This window comes from Manihot esculenta, chromosome 1 (assembly GCF_001659605.2).
Source record: "Manihot esculenta cultivar AM560-2 chromosome 1, M.esculenta_v8, whole genome shotgun sequence".
NCBI lineage: Eukaryota > Viridiplantae > Streptophyta > Magnoliopsida > Malpighiales > Euphorbiaceae > Manihot > Manihot esculenta.
Window position 1 is genome coordinate 2,088,681 of NC_035161.2, and position 23,376 is coordinate 2,112,056.

The 23,376-nt window shown below is 33.0% G+C and overlaps 1 protein-coding gene across 1 annotated transcript; it reads left to right on the forward strand.

The window, feature by feature from the left end:
- The first annotated feature begins 1,311 nt into the window (after positions 1–1,311).
- Positions 1,312–10,879, forward strand: LOC110618677 (protein transport protein sft2). The gene is made up of 4 exons (XM_021761895.2): positions 1,312–1,619; positions 8,981–9,248; positions 9,358–9,462; positions 10,484–10,879. The coding sequence occupies exons 1-4, from the start codon at positions 1,420–1,422 to the stop codon at positions 10,592–10,594; spliced, it is 684 nt and encodes a 227-aa protein (XP_021617587.1). The 5' UTR covers positions 1,312–1,419; the 3' UTR covers positions 10,595–10,879.
- Positions 10,880–23,376: the final 12,497 nt, after the last annotated feature.

The following is a 23,376-nucleotide window of genomic DNA, read 5'->3' on the forward strand; positions in this document are numbered from 1 at the left end:
CGTAGTCCTTCCGTCCAAAATAACCGTTTGGGACACGTGAATTGATAAAATTAACACTCACTAACCCAAACCCAAATGCCTCTTCTCTTCTTCTTCTTCCTACCCTTTCTGCAACTTCTTCTTCTTCTTCTTCTTCTTCTCTTGGATAAAAGTAACTGGAGAAAATATGAAAGAGAAAAAAAATAGGGATTTCATATTGAGAGATATGTATTTTTGAAAAAAATTATCACCTCTTACCTTTGACTCTTTGACCAAACGGTTTAAATGGACGGAAGGACTACGAATTTGGACGAAAGAGAAAGTGAGGGACTTAAGTGTTGGGTCGCCAAAATAGAGGGATAGAAGTGTTAATTACGTTAAACCTCAGGGACTAAAAAATAATTTTTCCTATTAAATTTTTGCATGTTTTGATGCTTTTATTTTAATATTTTAATTTTAATAATTTAATTTAAAATTAAAATTTTCATAAATTTTATTATAATTTAAAAATCACAAGTAAGGGGAATATGTTTTTAATAATGTAGGTTATTTCGTTATTAAACGTGGAATCTTTTTAATATTTATACAAATTTTGTAATATATAAATAATAAATTAAAATTATTTTAATTAATTAAAAAATATTTGATAGTTTTAATTTTTAAATTTGAATAAAAATTGTATAAACCTTTTAATGTTAAAGTAAATTATTAAAATTTAAAAAATTTTGAAATAAAATAATTAAAATGTGTAAATTTTTAACTTTTCAATATCAATTGTTTTTTATATTAAATAAGACTTACATTTAATAATAAAAAATTAATTATAAAAGTGTCACATCCACAATAATCAACAATACATTCAATTAGAGTGATTATTTGATTTGTTTAATTCAAATTTAACTGAATCAAATAAATTAAAAATTAAAATTTTAATATTTATAAAAATTAAATTAAATTAATTTTGATAAAAAATTATTTCATCAATTTAAATTTTTAATAAATTTTTATTTTTTATACTTTATTTTTAATATTTAATTAAAATATTTTAATTTTAATATAATATAGTTTTTATATTATTAAAAAAATATTATTATTAATAATATATTATTATTATTATTAATTAATTCGATTTAATTTTTTTAATTTTTTTATTAAAGTCAAATAAAATAAAATAATTAATTTAATTTGTTGAATTGAATACTGTTAATCCCTCACTTCTTAATTATCATAAAAATTTATATAAAATATTTGCCGAAATAAGCACAACTGTTTTGAGTAGCCCCCCGAGAACGATGTCGTTTAGTGGATTCCTTTCTTCTTTCCTTCGACGCTACGATTCTTTTAGAACAAACCACTTTCCGGCAAACTCCATTCTCCAGCCTTCAGGTGGGTGTGCTTGGAATCCCAGCTGACAATAATAATTATTTTTAAAATAAAAATATGCAGAAAATGGCGCAGGGTTGGTTTTCCAGTGGTAGTACTGAAGATCAACAGCAACAACCCGCATCATCTTTATTGGCAGATTGGAACTCATACGCCACTTCGCGAGATGCTGAAGAAAGTACCGGATCAGGCATTGGGTTTGATCTCGAATCAGCTGTCCGATCTGCAAACGACACCGTTACTGGCACCTTCAATGTGTAAGTTCATTCCCCTGCGTTTTTCCTTCTTTTGGCTATATCAGTTACTGGGTTTTATTGGATTTGCTGGTTTATAGCTGAATTTTATTGTTCCTTTTTTATTTTTGAGGTTCTGGAGGTGAATTTTGGAACTGGATTTGTGTTTTACTATGGTCGTTTATGCTCGACTTTGTTTAGCTTGAAGGGACTTGGAAGTGATTATTTATGTGTGCTTAATTTGGAAAAGGTTCGCTTTGATGAAGGAGAGAATTGAAGGGAGCTGATATTCTTAAGGGAATGCATTGTTGGGGAAATGGGTGTGCTTAATTTTGAGAAGATAACATATTAATGAAAGTAATAAATTACAAAGGAATACTAATGTTTCTTGGATCTTGGGTCTTTCCTGTCTCCATTGTTAGTAGATAATTTGAGTGAGCTGACCTACTGAGAATTTGTAAATAGAGTTCACGGACGTACTAGGCCACACTCTTGAGATAAAATGGAGATCAAAAGAAAGAGGTAAAACTAAAGTCTGTTGTACCTTGAGGTCCGCAAGATAGTTTATTGCTGTGATTGTATAATAGAATGTCATCCCTGTCAAGTCATTCAGTTGTCCCTGGTCATTTTTTCATTGGCTGAATATATACTTACATTCTTGTACTAGATGAGATTAACTCATTGAACACCTAAACTATAATCATAACTTATTTGACACTTGAATTTATAAAAACCATAATAATCAAACACAAAATAGCTATATTATCAATGATTTATCAGAAAAAAAATTAAATTAATCACATATATTATTAATTGTACCTTAAATTTTACTGACCATGCTCTGAATTTTAATCAATTGAAAAAGTTAGACGAGTGTAATTTTATAATTTTATGGAACTTTAGAGTATAATTAATGAAATTCAGAATGCAATTAACAATATATATGATAATGTTTAGTTTTTTTTTTTTTAATAAATCATCGATAATGTGACTGATTTGTGTTTAATTGATATGATTTTTATAAACTTAGGTGTTGAATGAGTTATAATTTTAGTTCAGGCATTTATTGGGTTAATCCCAATTAGCAAGGGTGTAAGCATGTATTTGGCCTTTTTTCTTTTCTGATCCGGCAAAGATTGAAGCAATGATTTCTTAGCCTCCACCAAAGTCTACAAAAGAACTTAGAAGCTTCTTGGGGCTTACGGGGTACTACAGAAAATTTATAAAGGTTATGGTGTTATATGCAAACCCTTGACTGATTTACTAAGGAAGGACGCATTCAAATGGTCCACCCTAGCCCAAGAAGCATTTGAAAACCTGAGAACAGCTATGGCTTCAGCCCGAGTGCTATCACTTCCAGATTTCGCACAGTCCTTTGTTATAGAGACAGATGCAAGCAACAATGGCATAGGAGCTGTCCTCCAACAAAATGGCCACCTACTTGCATACATTTCCAAGGCTTTTGGCCCTAGAACGCAAGCTCTCTCTGTGTATGAAAATGAACTATTGGCCATTACATATGCTATCTCTAAATGGAGGCACTATTAAGCATCTCCTTAAGCAAAGACTCCATACTAGTTTATAGCAAAAAGGTATCTCTAAGTTGTTGGGTTTAGATTATAAGATACTCTACAGGAAGGGGGTTGAGAACAAGGCTGCAGATGCCCTATCAAGAAGAGGACATAACCCTGAGGATGGAATATATGCCATGCATTCGGTGATAGTGCCAACATGGAAATCACAGTTGCTCCTTAGTCATGACAAAGATGCTAAGGCTACTGAGTTGATAACACAGCTTTCCCTAGATCCTAAAGCCCATGATAAGTACCAATTGAAGCAAGGATTGTTGTACCATACAAGGAAGCTGTATGTGGGAAGTACAGGGAAACTGAGGCAGATGTATGTGAGGCTTTAGAGGCACTTCTCTTGGCCCGGCATGCACTCAACAGTATTAAAATGGGTGCAACAGTGTGCAACTTGTGCTCAATGTAAAGGAGAAACAATAACCAGCCCTGGACTTTTACAGCCCTTACCAATTCGTTGGCAGCATCTCACAATGGACTTCTTAGAAAAACTCCCTAAATCTAGTGGCAAGGATACGTTAATGGTAGTAGTCTGCAGATATACCAAGTATGCCCACTTCTTTGCTCTGTCACACCCATTCACGGCTGCCATAGTGGCCAGGTTTTTCTGAATAACATTTACAAGTTGCATGGAGCCCCATTGTCCATAGTTTCTGATAGAGATAAAGTTTTTACAAGTCTCTTTTGAAAGGAATTTTTCAAGGGTTTAGGCACTTCATTAACTTACAGCGGTGCCTACCACCCTCAAACAGATGGCCAAACAGTGAGACTAAACCAGTGCGTAGAAGCATATTTGAGGTGCATGTGTCATCAGCAACCTAAGCATTGGATTAAGTGGGTACCTATGGCAGAATGGTGGTATAACTCTTCCTATCATAGTGCCATCAAAATGACACCATTTGAGGCTTTATATGGATATTATCCTCCTGCTCTGCCGGGTATCCTACCAGCAGAATCTCCGGTGTAAGCAGTAGCTGAGTTCTTCACTCAAAGGCAGCACATACATGATCTACTTAAGTCCAACTTGGAGCAGGCTAAGAATAGGATGAAACAACAAGCTGACAAGAGAAGAAGTGAGAGGAAATTCCAAGGAGATTGGGTATACCTCAAATTGCAGCCATATAGGCAAAACCTCATTGGCACTAAGAAAGAATTTAAAGTTGGCTGCCAAGTACTATAGGCCTTACCAGGTGTTGAAAAGAGTGGGAAAAGTAGCATACCAGCTTCAATTGTCGGAAAACACTTCCATACACCCTGTATTCCATGTATCGTTACTCAAAAGGAAATTGGGAGATACCGTTGTACCTCAAACTCAATTACCTACAATGGTGGAGGAAGAAGTGTTGGTGGCTCCTACTACTGTACTCAAGACAAGGACTATTGAAAGAGATGGTCAATTTGTTAACCAGGACCTAATTCAATGGACCAATCTCACTACCGAGGAAGCCACGTGGGAAGAGATGGCCTTCATCCAAGCTCAATTCCCTGAGTTTCAACATCCTTGGGGACAAGAATGCCTTAATAGAGGGGGTATTGTTACGTATCAGAGGAAAATGTATAAGAATAGGGTTAGGTAAGCACTATAATTGGAGGGAAAAGTTGTTAGAGATAGTTATAACTGCTGAAGTAGTTAGAGCAGTTATTTTAGGAGAGAAATCTTGTATAAAAGCGGGTTGAAACTATATACGGAGGCATTGAGAATTCTTGAAGAGTCATTAATAATTCTCTTCTTCTTCGTCTCTCTCTCTCTCTCATCTCCTTATCTCCTCTTTGTTCCTATTCTTCTATCTCTCTTTCTATTTTCTATTCTCATAATATTCTGAGTTAGGGCTTCTACCTAACAAAGAGGTGATCTTGAATTTTGTAATTTTGAATGATATGGTTCAGAGAGAGTTCTAGTAGACAGGGAGATGTCCAATTAGGAGGAGAGAATTGGATATTTAGACAAGCCAGATTTGAGTAGGTATTCGAGAAAGACAAGGTAGAAAAAACCATTATGCAGCCTACTCAGAGTCTAAAATCTTCAGATTTGAGGAGATATTCGAGGAGAGACAAGGCACAAGAAGCCATTATGCAGCCTACTCAGAGTCAAGAATCTTCTTCTGGTGAGTTACTAGCAACTCTTAAATGTTGCAATGATTTAGATAAACCTATTACACAAAGAAAATGTGTCGGAGCTTATACCAAATACTCTATTTCTAACTTTGTTTCTTATGAATCATTGTCTCCCTTCTACAGAGCTTTTGCCTTGTTTATTTCCTCTATGTCTATTCCACAGGATTGAAAGAAAGCTCTCGCAGATCTTAAAAGGAAGGGAGCAATGATTGAAGAGATGAAAGCACTGGCAAAAAAATGAGACATGAGAGCTTGTCATTCTCCCATCTGAGAAGAAACTTGTTGGCTGTAAGTGGGTATTCACAGTGAAACACAAAGTTGATGGCACAATTGAATGGTTTAAGGCCAAATTGGTCGCTAAAGGATTCACCCAAACCTATGGGTTGGATTATCAAGAGACATTTGCCTCAGTTGCAAAAATGAACTTAAAGTCCTATTATCTTGTGCAGCCAACTTAGACTGAGATTTACAGCAGTTTGATGTGAAGAATGCATTCCTCCATGGAGATTTAGAGGAAGAAGTATTCATGGAAATCCTTCTTGAGTTTGCTGATGAGAAGACACGAGAAAAGGTAGGTTAAAAAAGACTTTGTATAGATTAAAACAATCTCTCAGGGCTTGGTTTGACAGGTTTAATAGAGCCATGATGTCCTTTGGTTATCAACAGAGCAATGTTGATCACACTTTATTTATTAAACATCACATGAGTAAGATCACCCTTCTTATTGTGTATATTGATGATGTAGTGGTGACCGGTGATGATAAAGAGAAAATGACTCAACTAAAAATGTTGTTGGCTCAAGAATTTGGAATCAAAGATTTAGGAAAGTTTCAATATTTCCTAGGTATTGAGGTGGCTAGTTTAGAAAAATGAATCTTTATCTCCCAAAGAATGTATATTCTGGACCTTTTCAAAGAAACTGATATATTAAGGTGTAAACCAACAGAATCTCCCATTAAAAGTAATCGCAAGCAGGAACTGGTGAGTCTGTAAATATTAGAAGATACCAAAGTTTAGTAGGGAGGTTAATTTATCTCTCACACTCGATCGAATATAGCCTATACTGTTAGTTTAGTTAGTCAATTCATGCATGACCTTTGTGAAATTCATATGCAGACTATCCTTCGCATCTTGAGATACCTAAAGTCTGCGCTAGGGAAAAAGGGCTTTTTTACCCCAAACATAGTCACCTTTGAGTTGAAGTTTTTATAGATGCAGATTGGGCAGGATCTCTCAATAACAGGAGATCCACCTTTGGTTATTACACAGTTGTGGGAGGAAAACTTGTCACTTGGAGGAGCAAAAAATAAGTGTTATTGCTTGGTTAAGTGCTAAAGTAGAATGCAGAGCAATGGCGCAAGGTGTATGTGAACTTTATGGGTGCAGAAGTTATTGGAGGAGACAAAATAACTTTGTATTGTGACAATAAGGTTGCCACCAATATAGCACAAATTCTAGTTCAATATGACCGAACGAAGCACATTGAGATTAATCGACACTTCATTAAATAAAAAAATTAGTAGACGGTATCTTAAGCTTAGTTAATGTGACTTCTGCTAGACAACTTGCGAATGTGTCTACTAAAGAGCTCAAGAATAGAATCTACCATAATTTGATTTGCAAGTTGAGCATGTGTGACATCTATGCACCAACTTGAGGTGGGGTGTTGACTTATTTACTGATTCTACTAATATGATTTGATTACGGATTCTAGGCATAAATTAGGATTCTTAATTAACTTTGTAATTATTTTTTGATTATTTGCTTCCTGTTTAGTTGTAATTCTTTATATATAAATAGTCAGTAAATTACTTGTAAAGATCATGAGTGAAATACAAGAATACTATAAAATTCTCCAAAATTCTTCAATATATCTACAACACATCATTTCATGACAAGTGTCACAACTCTTCCCATCTCACCCACAAAATCCCCAAATTTTTGTGAAGGAAGAAGGCCAAGGCAGTCGGACGAGCCTTGCGAAGCTAGTGGGGCAAGCTGACAAGTAGACAAGTTTTTTAGAAGCTGGCTGGACGACCTACCAAGTAGGATGGGCTACTGGGCAGGACGAGCGGGATGACTTGCCGAGCTGGCGAGAGATGTGGAGTTCGTGTTCAAGAGAGCCCGGACACTCGGTAGGCCTGGGCAAGATAAGAAGAGACAGCTTGGACATTCAGCAGGCATGCATGGCGGAGCCCGGAAGCTCGCAAGACTGGCAAAAGCAATCGAACACTCGGCAGGTCTGCATGGTGCAAGGAGCTTGGATGCTCAGCAATGCTATGAATGCTCGGTAGGTCTGCCAGGGTGGTATTCAATGCTCGGATCGATTGGCCAGGTGCTAAACATGAAAACAGCAAGGCTAGCATGCGTGAAGTGTACAAAGGAAGCCAATATAGTAGAACCCAGCCCGAGGAGGTTTCTAGAAGCTGCTGGGGGAGTCCAAGCGCCAAAAGCTGGAGGGACAGGAAAAGTAGTTTCAGGCGCCAGAATCTCTAAGACTTGTTAAATAGAGTATCTTCCAAGTAATTGTATTTTTCTTGGAGACTCTTAAGCTTCTCTCTGTAAATTTATAAATACTCATTTGTAATCAATTGTAAAGGGAATGAGTAAGAGAAATTGATAGAGAGAGAGAATTCTTGTAAATCATTTTACTTGTGAAATAATACAAGTCTCTTTATGGGTAATCCAAATAAATAGAGCCCTAGGTCTCTAAATGTTACATTTTATGGATAGCCCAAAATGAACATAGTCCTAGGTCTCCAAATATTAGCCTTTGTGGGTAACCCAAATGAATAGAGCTCTAAGTCTCCAAATATTACCCCTTTATGGGTAAGTCAAATGAACAGAGCCCTAAGTCTCCAAATGTTACCCTTTTATGGGTAACCCAAATAAACAGAGGCCAAGTCTCCAAAAGTTACTCTTTATGGGTAACTCAAATGAACATAGTCTTAAGTCTCAAAATGTTATCCTTTATAGGTAACCCAAATGAATATGACCCTGGATCTCCAAAAAAACTTTAAATCTCTATTGGTGAGACTCTAATACCATGTAGAAAAATAATATTTTGTTGTTGTAGTTCACAATAGAGATTACAACCTATTTATTCATGAGAGACGGTATCTAAATAGGAAAGAAAATCAAGTCTATGATTATACAATTCTAAGATTAAGCAACTGATCTATCTATCAATATTTACTTCCTATATTAACATATTTACTTCCTATAACCTATAACACTTTATTACCAATTTATTTTTGGTCTAGAAGATGTTTAATGCAAGTTTTATCTCAAGAACTGGGCAAATGTTTTGACTTAAAGTTTTTTGTAGGAACCAAAGTTTCTTGATTATATCTTCAGTTGGGTTTTTGCTTATGCAGGAAATTTGAATCCTGTAATATTCTCAATCACTTTGGATTTTCATGGTTTGGTTTTTGGAACTCATTAGAATTTTTATCATTGAGGGAATCTATAAACTATCATATTAAATCTGGAAAGTTATGCTTAGGTATTACTGATAGTGTGGACTAATTATCAATGATATTTAATGTGTAGTATTTTGCTAGAAAAATTTATGTTGTTCTACTTATAGTTAATTTCAACAATGGCAAGAAAAGTTTCTCAGTACAGTTAGTGAATCCACAAGATATTAATGCTCTTTTAACATTTTCCTAACTATTGCTTGTTCAGGGTGTCTAAAGGAGTGAGAGATATACCTGGGAATTTCCAGTCTGCCACCAGCAACATTCCTTCAGGAAAAGCTCTGATGTATTTTGGTTTATTTCTGGCAACTGGAGTGTTCTTTGTTTTTATTGCATTTGCCTTGTTCCTACCTGTCATAGTACTGATGCCCCAGAAATTTGCCATCTGTTTTACACTTGGATGTTGCTTTATCATTGCATCATTTGTGGCACTCAAGGGTCCCAAGAATCAATTTGCTCATATGACTTCCAAAGAGGTATCTGTGAGAAGTTGGATACACTTTTATCTCAGCTGATCAAACTTAATATGGTTTTTCATATCTAACGCCTCATTTTCTTTTTGATTTTTCTTCAATATTTATCCAGAGACTTCCTTTTACATTGGGATTCATCGGCAGTATGGCGGGCACCATATACGTGTCAATGGTGCTTCACAGCTACATTCTTTCTGTGCTTTTCTCTGTAATACAGGTATTTGAATTCATGCTTGCCTTGTCTAGCGTATTAGTTTCTTCCCTCTCATAGTTTTGTTCTCGGAGTTTTGATCTCTTTGGTGTTGGCATGTGCGGAAATCCTTCAGCTTTCCATTGTTGATCTTCTTCAAAGCATGTGTGCAAATAGTTGTCTGTGTTTTTTATCCATATAACCGAAAATTTCTCTGTTGATGATAAGTTACAAGTTAGTCCTTGAAGTCTGCTAAAACCACAGATTAATCTCTGTATTTTTTTCCATGAGAAGCAAGTTAGTCCATGAGATTTTATCTCCATTATCAGTATGATCCCTCCTTACAAATTACCATTTTGAAACAATTATGTGCCTCAAATTTTAATTTATTAATAAAAAAGCCTATGAATTTAAAAAGTTTATATTTAGTAATTATTTATTTTTACAAATGTAAATCAGAATAATTATAAATTTATAATTTAATAATATAAATAATCATAATAATTAAAAGTATAATTTAAATATCAAAATAAATATGTACTTAAAATATGATATTTAGATGGGGCTACCATTTTGTTAGCAAAATAGAATTGAGTGATGTAATCTGAAAAAGGCGATGAAAATAGGAGAGGGAAGCAGAAACTTTGAGAGAAAGATACTTGATGATTTCTCTTACTCCAATTGGAGTATATATATTACTTACAAAATATATACTAGGGTAGAGAATAAATAAATTTTCTAATTATAGCTTAATTATATTTCAACCATATCTCTAATTATACATTCAACTACTAAACAACTAGACTATTTACAGAAAGTATTTCAGCATAATCTTTTCATAGCGACGGTAATTTAGATAGGGGAACATTTTGTTAACAAATAAAATTGAATGAATTAAATTATTTCTCATAAAAATACAGGAAACGACATGTGATTTTTGATATACTTTAGGGGCTAACTTATTATTATTATTATTATTATTATTATTATTATATGCAATAGTAATAGGAAAAAGGGGTAAAATCAGTGTTATCTGATGAAAATGCAGGTACTTGCACTTGCATATTATGCCATTTCCTACTTTCCTGGCGGGTCTGCTGGAATGAAATTCCTTTGGACTTCCCTATTATCATCTGTGACTAGCTGTTTTGGGAGATGATCTCGTCCTTCTATTCATGGTTTCTCTGTAAATTTTCTCTCTTCTGTTTGTTTTGATTTTCTTTCCAGTTAAGATATTAACCATGCTAGTTCTGAACTTGGAGTGACAGGGATACTGCTGATTCGCAGCTTTAAAACACAAAGGTTTCATATTGTATTTGCTTTTTGCTCCCTTTTTTATTATTTTTTTAGGATAAATAACTTTTACCTCAATGAGATATGTCAAAATTAATACATATGTGCCTTTCTTTTTGTAATTCAATGGTTTAATTTTTGTATTTTGATTTTCAAATTAGAGATTTCTCCATCTAATTTTTTTTGTTAATCATTGAATTATATCAAAATTAATACTTATATCTCTAATTTTTTTAAATATAAATTTGATTTAGGTAAATATTTTCTATAAAAGAAAATTTAAGAATATTATGGGTGGATGAAATTTATTCAAATGTTGGGCTTTGCTAAAATTATGACTTGGGCCTTACTCATATCATCAAACCTAAGAGCAAAGACTACAAAACCTCATATCTGGTTGTGGAATTGGAAGTAATTTTCATGGCCTAGAGTTGACACTGCACAAATTGGAGGGAAAGTGAGAGGAATTTTCTTAAAAATGATTAAAACATCCTTATATTTTATATTTAAGAATAAAATTATAATTATATCATTTAAAAAATACTATTTTCGTTTTGATATTTTCTCTTTTTATTCAAACCCAATTACAATAAATTATTTTCCTTCCTAATAATTATTTTTTTATTTTATTTTTCTCCCATTATTTTCCTTCCACTTATTCAAAACACAACGTTAAGTCTTTTTCTTTCCTAAAGTTTCCGGTGGAAATTTGGTTGTTAGGCTGACTGTCGTCGTAATTTCTTTTTAGTTAACTCTAGTTTATTCATGCTTACAAGTTTTTGATCATCGATTCAGAAGAGAATAGGGTATTCTTATCATCTATCTAAAAGAGAATAGAATTTTTATCGAGTGATTGAGTTTAGTCTCTTATTTTTAGCCCTTTCTTCTTTATATCCTTTTTATTTTATTTTTTTAGTGACGTTTTATTATCACGTAGGACCGTACGTACAGACATATCTTTTCTTGCAAGCGACTATTTAATTCTATACCTGTATAGGTCTGGATTTGAATGTATAGGGATCTACAGTCCTATTGACTTATCAAATCGAATAATTTCTTGCGCCCTGACCAGGTCAGACTTGTTAGTCGAAATCCGAACCACGCTTAGCAAAGTAAATCGATGTGCTGAATTGTCATGAGACTTTGACTCGATCCTCTTTTATGAGCTTAATAAAAATCGGAGTTTGAAAGCGAATTGTTATTAATTTTCATGTTATGTTTTTTCTCCTATTATTAGATTATTGATATTTAAAAATATAAATAAATATAGTCAAGTTATATTTTAAAAAATTTAAATTTAAATTATCAATATTTTTTTGAATTTAAATTATATTTAAACTTAACTCTTTTTATTTCTAACCAGTTATAAATAAACTCAATTTTGAGAAGAGAATCTAAATTTAGACATGCACTATATATATTATTGCATATAACAGAATGATTATTAAATATAATTCCAAGATTAACACGAATATGAAAAAAAATATTAGCATTAAATTAAAAAAATACAATTTACAAAATAACAATTGGTTGGGGTTAAAATTGAAAACGTAAGAATAATTTAATAAGATAGAGAGACAGATAAGTAGCTTTGAAGATTGAATAAAAAATCAAGTGTTTGGTTTTTTTATAATAATTTTAAAGTCCCTATTAAATATAAAAAAGAAAAGCCTAAGCACAGGGATTTTTGACCCTTGAGCTTTGATTAGGATGGAAGAAAAACAGCTGGGGATTTCAAGTAAAGAGTTTAATAATAAGAGCAAGGGCATCTTCCCACTTCATGCCCATTACCAATTAAAATTTTTTTAAAAAAGAGGTATTGGGGAACAGAAATCCTGAATTTATGGAAAGCATGAGATAAGGGACAAGGAATAATTCATCTTTAAGATGTTTATACAAATTTTATTATTCAAAGCATAACCCCACAGGACCCAAATTTAATATATATATTTAAAAAAAAACTACTCATTTGATTATTATTTATTTCGATAAATTAGACTTATATTGAATTTTAATTCGATCCATCGATAGAAATTTTTATTAATTTTTAAAATAATTAAAAAATATAAAAATTATTATGTGATTTTACAATATTAAAATAGTATCTATAATATCATACGGCTATCAAATAACGATAATTTTATAATAAAATATAATTATTAATTAAAAAATAAAAATATTAAAAAATATCTTTTAATTTTTTTTTATTTTAAAATTTATAATTTAATTTATATTAAATTAATATTTTATAATATAATTTTTATATTAATATTTTTTATCGTATCTAAAAATTATTTAGAAACAGTAGGATACCATATATATTATTTTAACATAAATTACACTATAAACCCTAAAATAAAAAATTAATAACCCTATATGATAATTTTTTTATATTTTCTCTTAAAATAATTTTATTACATCGTAAATTTTAAAAATATTCAATAACATACCTAAAATGGAATTAAAATGATTTTAAAATTTCAATTTATTAGATAGTGTAAATGAGATGTATTTATTATCAGACTAAGTCTGTGAATATAATAATTTAACATATTATAAAAAATTTTAAAATTTAAAATGTGATAATTTTTTTTTAAAATGTTGGGATAATAATAATAATAATAATAATAATAATAATAATAATAATAAAAGAAAAGGCACTAAAGAAGCCAAAACTATGTTCAAAGGAGAAATTAAAAGTGTGACCATAAAACAAGGTTTTGGTTGGGCTTTTCACCCACAAAATCAAAAAATAGAAACAAAAAGAAAGAAACAAAGGACTTAAAACAATTTATTTAATAAAAGAATAGAAACTTATAATTAGATAGTGACATTTCTTTTGAAGAGAGATTGAAATTCATACTTCACATTTTGGATTAATTATACTTACTATTATATTTTATTATTTCATAATTAAATATTGTATTATAATATTCTTTATTATTCCAACTCCACATATAATATATAGTTTTCTCTTTTTTCAATCCTTGTAATAAATATTATTAAAGTGATATTAAATTAATTAGGTAATAAATGTTCAATTACACCCTTCCATTTTTGGGATAATTTAATTCATTTTCAATGAGGGAAAATAATTTTTTGTTATAGAATTATTCTTAAATTTAAGTACTTTAGATAGAGAAAACGCGATGATATTTTAAATTTTTTATGGCTTTTTAACGGTTAAAATTAATAAAGAAATACTTTAAAAGTTTTATTAAAATTTTTAATATATTTTAATATATTTTTTAAAATTTTTGTATTATATAAACTAAATAATATTTTTTTCTTATTTTATCAATGTACAATCAACTAATTAATAATTTACATTATAACTAAATTTATTGAAGACATACGATAAAAATACATATTAAGAATTTTTATCAACTATGATAAAAATATATAAATATATAAATAAATAATCTAAAATCAGACAGCCAAGCCAAATTGGCCATTCAAGTTGTATTAATCTCCTAATTTTATTATGGGATTAGTGTTGTTTGGAAAAAAAAAAAAATGAGATAGAATAAAACGTGTCTATTTTAAAACTTTATTTGATGTGATTTGCGATAAAAGTCACCACTATTCTATATAAATTAAAAAAATTAATTAAATTAAATTAATTTAAAATTTTAGTTTGATTTTTTATTCATTTTAGTTTGATTTAATTTTAATTTAAAAATTTAGGTTATTTCAATTTTATTCAAAAAAAAATTAAAAAAATCAAACCGATGATAATAATATATTATTTTTAATAATATAGAGGTATTATTATATTATAATCAAAATTAAAATATTTTAATTAAATTTTAAAATATTAAAAATAATATATAAAAAATAAAAAAAAATTATTAAAAATTTAAATTAATTAAACCGAATCGAATCAAATTGATTCGATTTTTATTTAAAATTAAATCAATTTAATTTTTATAAATATTAAAATTTTAATTTTTAATTTATTTAATTTAATTTAATTTTAAATCGATCCATGAAGTTAAACCGACCGCTTCCTAGTAAATTTGGATTAATCGATGAGGATTTAGAGAATATACATATATATACTTTAATTATAACTCTTTTGTGCTTTGTACACATCCAACTAACTCAAAAACTTTAATTTGGTGCACGTGTGTAGTTTTTGAACTTGGTGCACGTGTGTCAAGTAGTCATTCAACCAGCATAAACAAATACCCAGGATAGTTTAAACCATTCTAAGGGCCCACCGCCATTTAAAAAATCTATCCGAGATTCAAGTCAATCAAGCATTTTGACTCAAAATTAAAATAATTTGTAAATTGAAAATATTATTAATATATAACAATTTTTTTCCATTTATTTACAATTCTCATATTTTTATGAACTTTTATGAACCCATACATCTCCCATCTAGCGATAAACTCTATATTTCGAGGCTATTAATTAAATACAAATATTAATAATAATAATATATTATTTTTAATAATATAAAGAGATTAAATCATATTAAGATTAAAATATTTTAATTAAATTTTAAAATATTAAAAATAAAGTATAAAAAATAATATTAAATAGTCTGAATGCTTTAGAGCCAGTGGCTTATCACAAATAAACACATTTGTAGATCTAGAATGGAATTTGAATTTTTGGAGGAGGATATTGGTTGCAAAAGGTGTAAATATTAAATATATTAAAATATTAATTTCAATTAATATAAAAAAATAAATATATATTTAATTTAAATTAATTTTTTTTTATCTCTAAATAATGTCTAGAAAATGTATTGGACATTAGTACAGTAGCTATTTTGAAAAATTGATGTCAGAAGTATGAATCATAGATACACTGCTTAACGGACAAGAACCATAAGAGTTGACCACCTCCCTGGAAATGAGGACTAGTGGGGTCCACTCATTAATTGAAAATTTTAATACAAAGAAGAATTTGCATGAAAAATTTTATGGGTTTGATTGAGTGTAAGAATCTTGAAGCCAATTTAAAGATCTCTTCATCATTGTCTTTCAGATTCATTGATAAAGCTTAGAAAACAGAGTCCTTTTTCTTTACACTGCCCTTTCTTGAATAGTCTATGGCATTCAATATTTCCAATGACACCATAGTCAATTATATAATTATTTTTTATTATTTTCTTTTTATATCTATATATATAATAAATATTCTAACTTCCTAACCTATTTTTAGAATTTAAAAAAAAAATAAAATTAATGCATTTTGCTTCCAAAAATTTACATCATTTCAGCACTCCACATGTCTTTCCAGTTTCCACACAATTGCATTGCTTTAAATGATTATCCATTTTATGTTATAGTCTTTAGTCGTGAAATTGAAAAAATCAATCCAATTGAACTAATTTAAAAATTTAGTTTAATTTTTTATTTATTTTGATTCGATTGGATTTGATTCAATTTGATTTTAAATTTTAAAAATTTTAATTATTTTCATTCGATTTGATGTTGATAAAAAAATTAAAAAAATTAAATTGAATTAATTAGTGATAATAATATATTATTTTCAATAATATAGAGAGGTTAGATCATATTAAAATTAAAATATTTTAATTAAAATTTAAAATAATAAAAATAAAATGTAAAAAATAAAAAAAATTATTAAAAATTTAAATCGATCAAACTGAATCGAATTGGTTCAGTTCGATTTGATTTTTGATCAAAATCGATTCGATTTGATTTTCATAAATATTAAAATTTTAATTTTAATTTTATTTAATTCGATTCGATTTTAAACCAAACCGACCGATCGCTAATCTCTAACAGTTTTTAAAGCCTTTAAAGCAAAATGTAATCTTTTTATTATTTATCTTTGTTAAAATATTTTTTTTTCTTAACATCTTGTTCTACAATAATTATTCATAAAATTTGAAAATTGTTTATTATTTTGTGAGGCTGTCTAACCTCAATTTCAATTTTAATATTATATTTTCTATTACATGTTATAAGTTTATTATGAAAGTGAGTTGTTAAAATAAATATTTAGAAAATATTTTTTCTACATCGAATCTATATATTATTTAAGTAACTTTATCTAAAAGCTAAATACGGTTGATGGATTATATAAAAATAAATATCTTAAAATAAGTAATTGGAGGAGACTCGAATTTAAAACTTTATTTATTTTTTATTTTTTAAATCTTAAAAGTGAAATAATAACAATCAAATTAATCTTAATTGTCAAATAATTTTAAATTTTGAATGGTGCTTGTGATTAATAAAGCTAATTGCTATGGTAAATCCGTCGTCTAATCTCACAATTAAAAAAATAAAGATAATAAAGTTAGTGATACTACATGAAATTGCCTAAAGTATACAGTGAACTCTTTCTATAAAACAGGACCACGTGACAAGAGTATGATAAATCAATATGCGATCTTATCTGTATAAAGGAAGGTCTGGACAACCATAATATCCGAAATCAAGAGAAAAAAGACCCGAGTGCTTCAAGACAGGTCGACCTCAGATTGGACAGACTCACCCTCTTAACTTCAGGGCGAGACTCAATAAAAAAAATTATCGTTACTAGCTATAATCCAGCAGATTTTCTTTATGCCTATAATCACGTGATTCTCGACCAATTAGCCGGTGAAGATCTCTTACCAACGAATCGGCCACATCATCGTCGGATTATTAGGAATGCTATATTTATCCCATATTCATACAATATAAAAGGAGAACGATCACAGAGGTAAATGTGAAGATCAGCTGCTTAATGTGGGACACGTCTCACATCGGTAAAATTACGGAAATCGAATTGAATATAATAGCCAGCACGAATCTACTAAATAACTTGGGTTAACCATATTGGGCTAAATGAAAAGTGGGTCCAAAAGTTATTTGGGGTCAGTTTGGGTCAAACTGTTTCAATTGCTATTAGAGTCACACTGGGTCAGACAAATTGAGTAGAGTTAGTGGGCCTGTCAGGAAAGAGCTACCTGTGTGAGACGGGGTGGATTCGCCCGAGATACTAACGAACTAAAATATCTGAGAGTTCGGTCTTGATTTAGCAATTGTATCCGATTCAGTTGCGACGAGAACGTCGCAAATTTAGCAGGAGAGAGTGTGCCGATCAACTGCTTCTCGTCCCACATCGGCAGTTATCGCAAATTTAGCAGGGAAGAGTGTGATGATTAGCTACTTTCCGTCCCACATCGGCGGTTTATGACAAATTGAAATTGTATATAATAGTTAGCACGAAACTACTAAATAACTTGGATTAACCATTTTGGGTCAAGTGAAAAATAGGTCCAAAAGTTATTTTGGGTCAGTTTGGGCCGGACTGTTTCAGTAAAGTTATGTTATTCTCTCACACCAATACTCTAAGTTTTAAAGATTTTTAAAGATTATACTCCCTCTTCTCTCCAACATATTAACTTGAGTATCGAAGTAGCTGCCGTAAGTGTCAACCACCTCACATTCTCTATCTTGTAGGTAGACCAATCACAGCACAGCTCCGTTGGACCAATCACAACATAACTCCCTTTTGGCTATGTCATCAATTTATATTCAGCAATATCATTTGATTCCATTGTCAGGAAATCCATTGAATCCTTTAAGTTCATTTGGATTAAAATTGGTCTCTTGTTCCTTTTTTCTTAGAAAAGAAATCTCTCCCTTCTTTCTCTCGAAATGGCTGATAGTTCACGAGCTGCTGCTAAGGTTGCTACCAATGAGAATGCTATAATTTCTTTCACTCCTGGCAGTGGATAAAACACATCCCCTATGGTTAGTGAAGCAGATCCCAATAATCTAAGCATTGAGCAAATACTCCAGTATGTTAGAAGGTTGCAAGTTATTTTTGAGTAATACAAAGTTCAAGAAGAAGCGTCGTTCATAGTTCCCAAAGGAGGGGAGGAAGTCTCCATTGATACCTCAAGACCTTGGACAGAGGCAATCTAGATGCAATCCAAAGGGAAGGACAAATTCGAGAAAGGGGAGTAATCAGACGATGAAGGACGTCGGTTAGAAGCTAGTACAGGTTGCTCCAGGGTACTAGGGAGGACAGGAAGAGGATAAAAGAACGAGCAAAAAATAAGACCAAAAGCCAGAGAAGCAAGAATACATGAGAGAACATAAAAGTTACTCAGTCTCCCAAGGAAGAAATGACCAAAGCAAGTATAAGAATTACACTCTCCTGAATGATTCACGAACACATATTTTAGTATGGATCAGAAAAAATGACAAGAAAGTTAGATGGCCTCCTAAACTCAACCTTGAGAAAGTTGGAAGGCGAGATAAGATCAAGTACTACTATTTTCATGAAGACGATGGACATACAACAGAGGATTTCCAGCAGTAAAAAGATGAGAATGAGAGGCTAATAAGAAAGGACACACTTTGAAAGTTCATTAGAAAGAGTAGAAAAGATAGGAGGTCCAAGCACAAGACAACAATTTTCGAAACCACTACTGATAATAAACTTGTAGAGATTATTTATGGTAGTGCAGGAGGACCGATTATTAATAGGGTGGCAATATGGAGAATGCCATAGATGTTTATCCTTAAAAAAATATTTGTGATTTATAAAAACATTATAAAACTATGATGCATTCTTCAAGCTTCTTTTTTGATAGGAAATTCAGAAACGTTGGATGGATGAAAGCGTGGAGACAAGAACAAAGACCATAATTCGGGCATTGGTCTATAAAACAAACATTCATAAGAGACCGCAGCTCTGTTGGGCATGGGCCTCACATATAATCTAGCCGATGGTCTGCGAAAATAAACATTCATAAGAGGCTGCAGTTTCGCTGGGCATGAATCTTGCATATAATCCGGGCATTGGTCTACGGAAATAAACATGCATAAGAGACCACAGCTCTGTTGGGCATAGGTCTCGCATATAATCCAGGCGTTGGTCAACGGAAATAAATATTCATAAGAGATCGCAACTTCATTGGGCATGGGTCTTGTATATAATCCGGGCGTTGGTTCGCAGAAATAAACATTCATAAGAGACCATAGCTCCATTGGGCATGGGTCTCACATATAATCTGGGCATTGGTCCGTAGAAATAAATATTCATAAAAGACCACAGCTCTGCTGGGCATGGGTCTCGCATATAATCCAGACATTGGTCTGCGAAAATAAACATTCATAAAAAACCGCAGCTCCATTGGGCATGGATATCGCATATAAATCCTTTCGAGCTTTGGTCCGCGAAAACAATCATAAAAGATTTTAGCTCTGTTGGGCATGGATCTCGCATATAAATTTGAGCGTTGGTCCGTGGAAACAAACATTCATAAAAGACCGTAGCTCCGTTGGGCATAGGACTCGCATATAATCCATGGATTGGTCTACGAAAACAAACATTCATAAAAGAGCACAGCTCTGTTTGACATGAGTCTCACATATAATTTGAGCGTTGGTTTGTGGAAATAAACATTCATCAAAGACTGTAGCTCTGTTGGGCATGGGTCTTGCATATAATCTAGGTGTTGGTCCGCGGAAACAAATATTCATAAAAAACACAACTCTGTTGGACATGTCTCGTATAACAAGGCATCTCATGCCAGATCACAATGCCATTTGGGCATAGGTCCCACATAATAAGGCATCTCAGGTTAGGTCGCAAGGCAGGTATATGCCAGACATTTGATGCTAGGCCTCAAGGCGAGTATACGCAAGGCTGACCTTCCGAATGTTATTCCCGCTTCATAGAAAGTTTTTAAGGCATTTGATACTAGGTCTCAAGGCGGGTACATGCTAGACTGACTTTTCTAGGTGTTATTCCTGCTTCTCGAGAAGTTTCTAAGGCATTTGATGCCAAACCTCAAGATGGGTATCTGCCAGGCCGACCTTCCAAGTGTTATTTTCGCTTCATAGAAAGTTTCTAAGACATTTAATGTCAAGCCTAAACGAGAGTACAAACCAGACTGACCAACTGAGTGTTAGTCCCATTTTACGAGAGGTTTTTAAGACATTTGATGCTAGGTCACAACGTAGGTATACGCCAAGCCAACCTTTCGGGTATTATTCCTATTTCACAGGAAGTTTCTAAGGCATTTGATGTCATAGCGCAAGGTGGGTATAAGTCGGGCCGACCAACCGAGTGTTAGTCCCGCTTCATGAGAGGTTTCTAAGGCATTTGATGCCAGGCTATAAGGCGGGTACATATCAATTCGACTAATCGAGTATTACTACCGCTTCTCGAGAAATTTCTAAGGTGTAACACCCGGCTAGACTCCGGTATCGGAATTCATACCGTCCGGTGGAATCTCGGATGTCGAAAACTTCTAGAAGGGTGAAAGCATGTTTTTATGAAATGTTTTCATGTTTTTAATGTTTTTAAGTACAAAATTAAATGAGTTTTGCATGAGTAATCCTTTGAGGAAAACCCAGGTTCGGCCGCCGAAAGTCAAGTTCGGCCGCCGAACATGCATGCGTTTTGGAGGCACGTTAGGCCCCCGAAAGCATGAGTGAGGGGAGTGCAGGTTCGGCCGCCGAACCTCATGTTCGGCCGCCGAACATTGCATGGATGCGGAGGCACATTCGGCCCCCGAACGTGGCCTGGCCAGCCACTATAAAAGGGTCCCTTTGGTCCGCACGGGCGAGCTTTTTCTCCTCCATTGTCGGCCAAGGTGAGTCTCCACCGCTCCTCCCTCAATCTTGAGTGTTTTCTTTAGATCTTTCATGGTTTTCACGGGTTTTAACTTCTATTTTGAAGATTTTCAAAGTTTTGAGCAAGTTTTGAGCTTGGAGACCCGAGGAGCTAAATCTCTCCCAACTCCAAGTTAGATCGCCTCTACTCTCGATCTTCAAGAGGTAAGAGTCGATTTCTGAGTTACATTATGTTTTAAACAAGTTTTATGCAAGATTTATGGGTAGAAATGCATGTTAGGGTATATGTTGAACTTATGGGTCTTTGATGCTTTGATGAACAATGTATGTTGGTTTTGTGTGTTTGAAGTGTTGTAGTCGGGGTATATGATAGTTTGAGACCCCTAGGTGTGATGTATGATGAGTATGCATGTTTTGGTTGAGTCATAGGCATGATTTATGGTTTTGGGAGGCAGGAGGTTCATTTGAACCAAGTTTCTGCCCGTTTGGCAGAAACCAGGTTCGGCAGCCGAAGGAAGTTTCGGCCGCCGAACCCCTCTTGTGGAGGCAGCATTCGGCTGCCGAAGGTGCCCCCGAAAGGAGACTTTCGTCTCTGTCTGGCACTTTCGGCCGCCGAAGGTGCCGCCGAACCTGCCTGACTTTCGTCTCTGGAGGGACTTTCGGCCGCCGAACCTGCCGCCGAAAGTGCCCTGTCCAGCCATTTCATGCATGATTTTCCTATGAGCTTTTCATGATGTTTTAGGGGGTTTTTGGGGAGTATATTAGAGTCTTGTTTAAGTATGTTTGGTCCCTCATTTGAGTCCGCCTGTATAGGTTCGGACCCGAGGAACCGAGGACCCCAGCAGTGATAGCTGCTTCAGAGTATTGTCAGAGCTAGTCGAGGTGAGTAGAATAAACCTAAATTTTTAAATAATGAAATATGAATTTTGAGCATAATCCATGCATCATGAATGCCATGTGAATATAATAGGTTGCTTGCATTAGTTCACGAATATGTTGCATTGCATATTTGATGATGATGATGATGTGGATGGGCATTGAATGATCCTTTAGTCCTTGATATGTTATGATGAGATATGGTATGGTATGTTTGCCGGTTGACCCATTCTACGTCCCGGCCAGAATAAGAGAAAGACCAGGTTGACCCATTCTACGTCCCTGGCATATTGGAATGTTATGTTATGTATGTTATGTAAGAGAAAGACCGGTTGACCCATTCTACGTCCCGACACTTTGGATTGTAGGGGACTAGAGGTGACAATACCATCCTTATGTGATTTGTTTGTGATGTGTTGCATTTCATGTAAGCATGAAACTTTAATATAATGCTTTCTTTATTCTGCTCACTGGGCTCTTGTAGCTCACCCCCCCTCCCCTAATATCAGATGTGCAGGTACAGGGTAGACCAGGAGGTCAGCCAGAGTTATGAAGTCATAGATAGATTGTGGACATGACAAATGATTATGATGTAATGTAAAGTCTAGTACAGTTATGTATTTTCAAGTTATGATATTGAGGATAGAGTTGTGCTTGACCAATACAGGTTGTTAATCCCACTTGTATGTACATGGTCTTTATGATATGAGATATGAGGTTATGTTTCGACCAAGCTTATGTATGATGAGATACCCCATTGGAGCATTTGATGAGGGCTCCAGTGGAGGTTTATGATATGTTTATGTTTATGTACAGGTTGAGCTTGGTTGTTAAATGAAAATGTTTACAGGTTTATGAGTATTGTTGATCATGTATGGGATTAAACAGGATTACAGGTTATGTCAGGCTTGCTACGGGTCCCGGCGGCCTTATGCCGAACTGGATCCTAGCGCCGGTAGCGGTCCAGATTTCCGGGGCGTTACAGAGTGGTATCAAAGCCCTAGGTTCATATGGTCGGACCTAGAGTGTCGGGCTCATAGGTGTTATAGAAGGTCAAGCACAATAGGAAAAGTCATGTCCACTAGGATAGGATGTGGAGTCCTGTCTTGTTATGATGATGTGATATGCCATGATAATATGCATGTGCATAAATGATGTGATATGTATGTTATGTATGTGATGAGGGTTCATGTGTGCCCACATG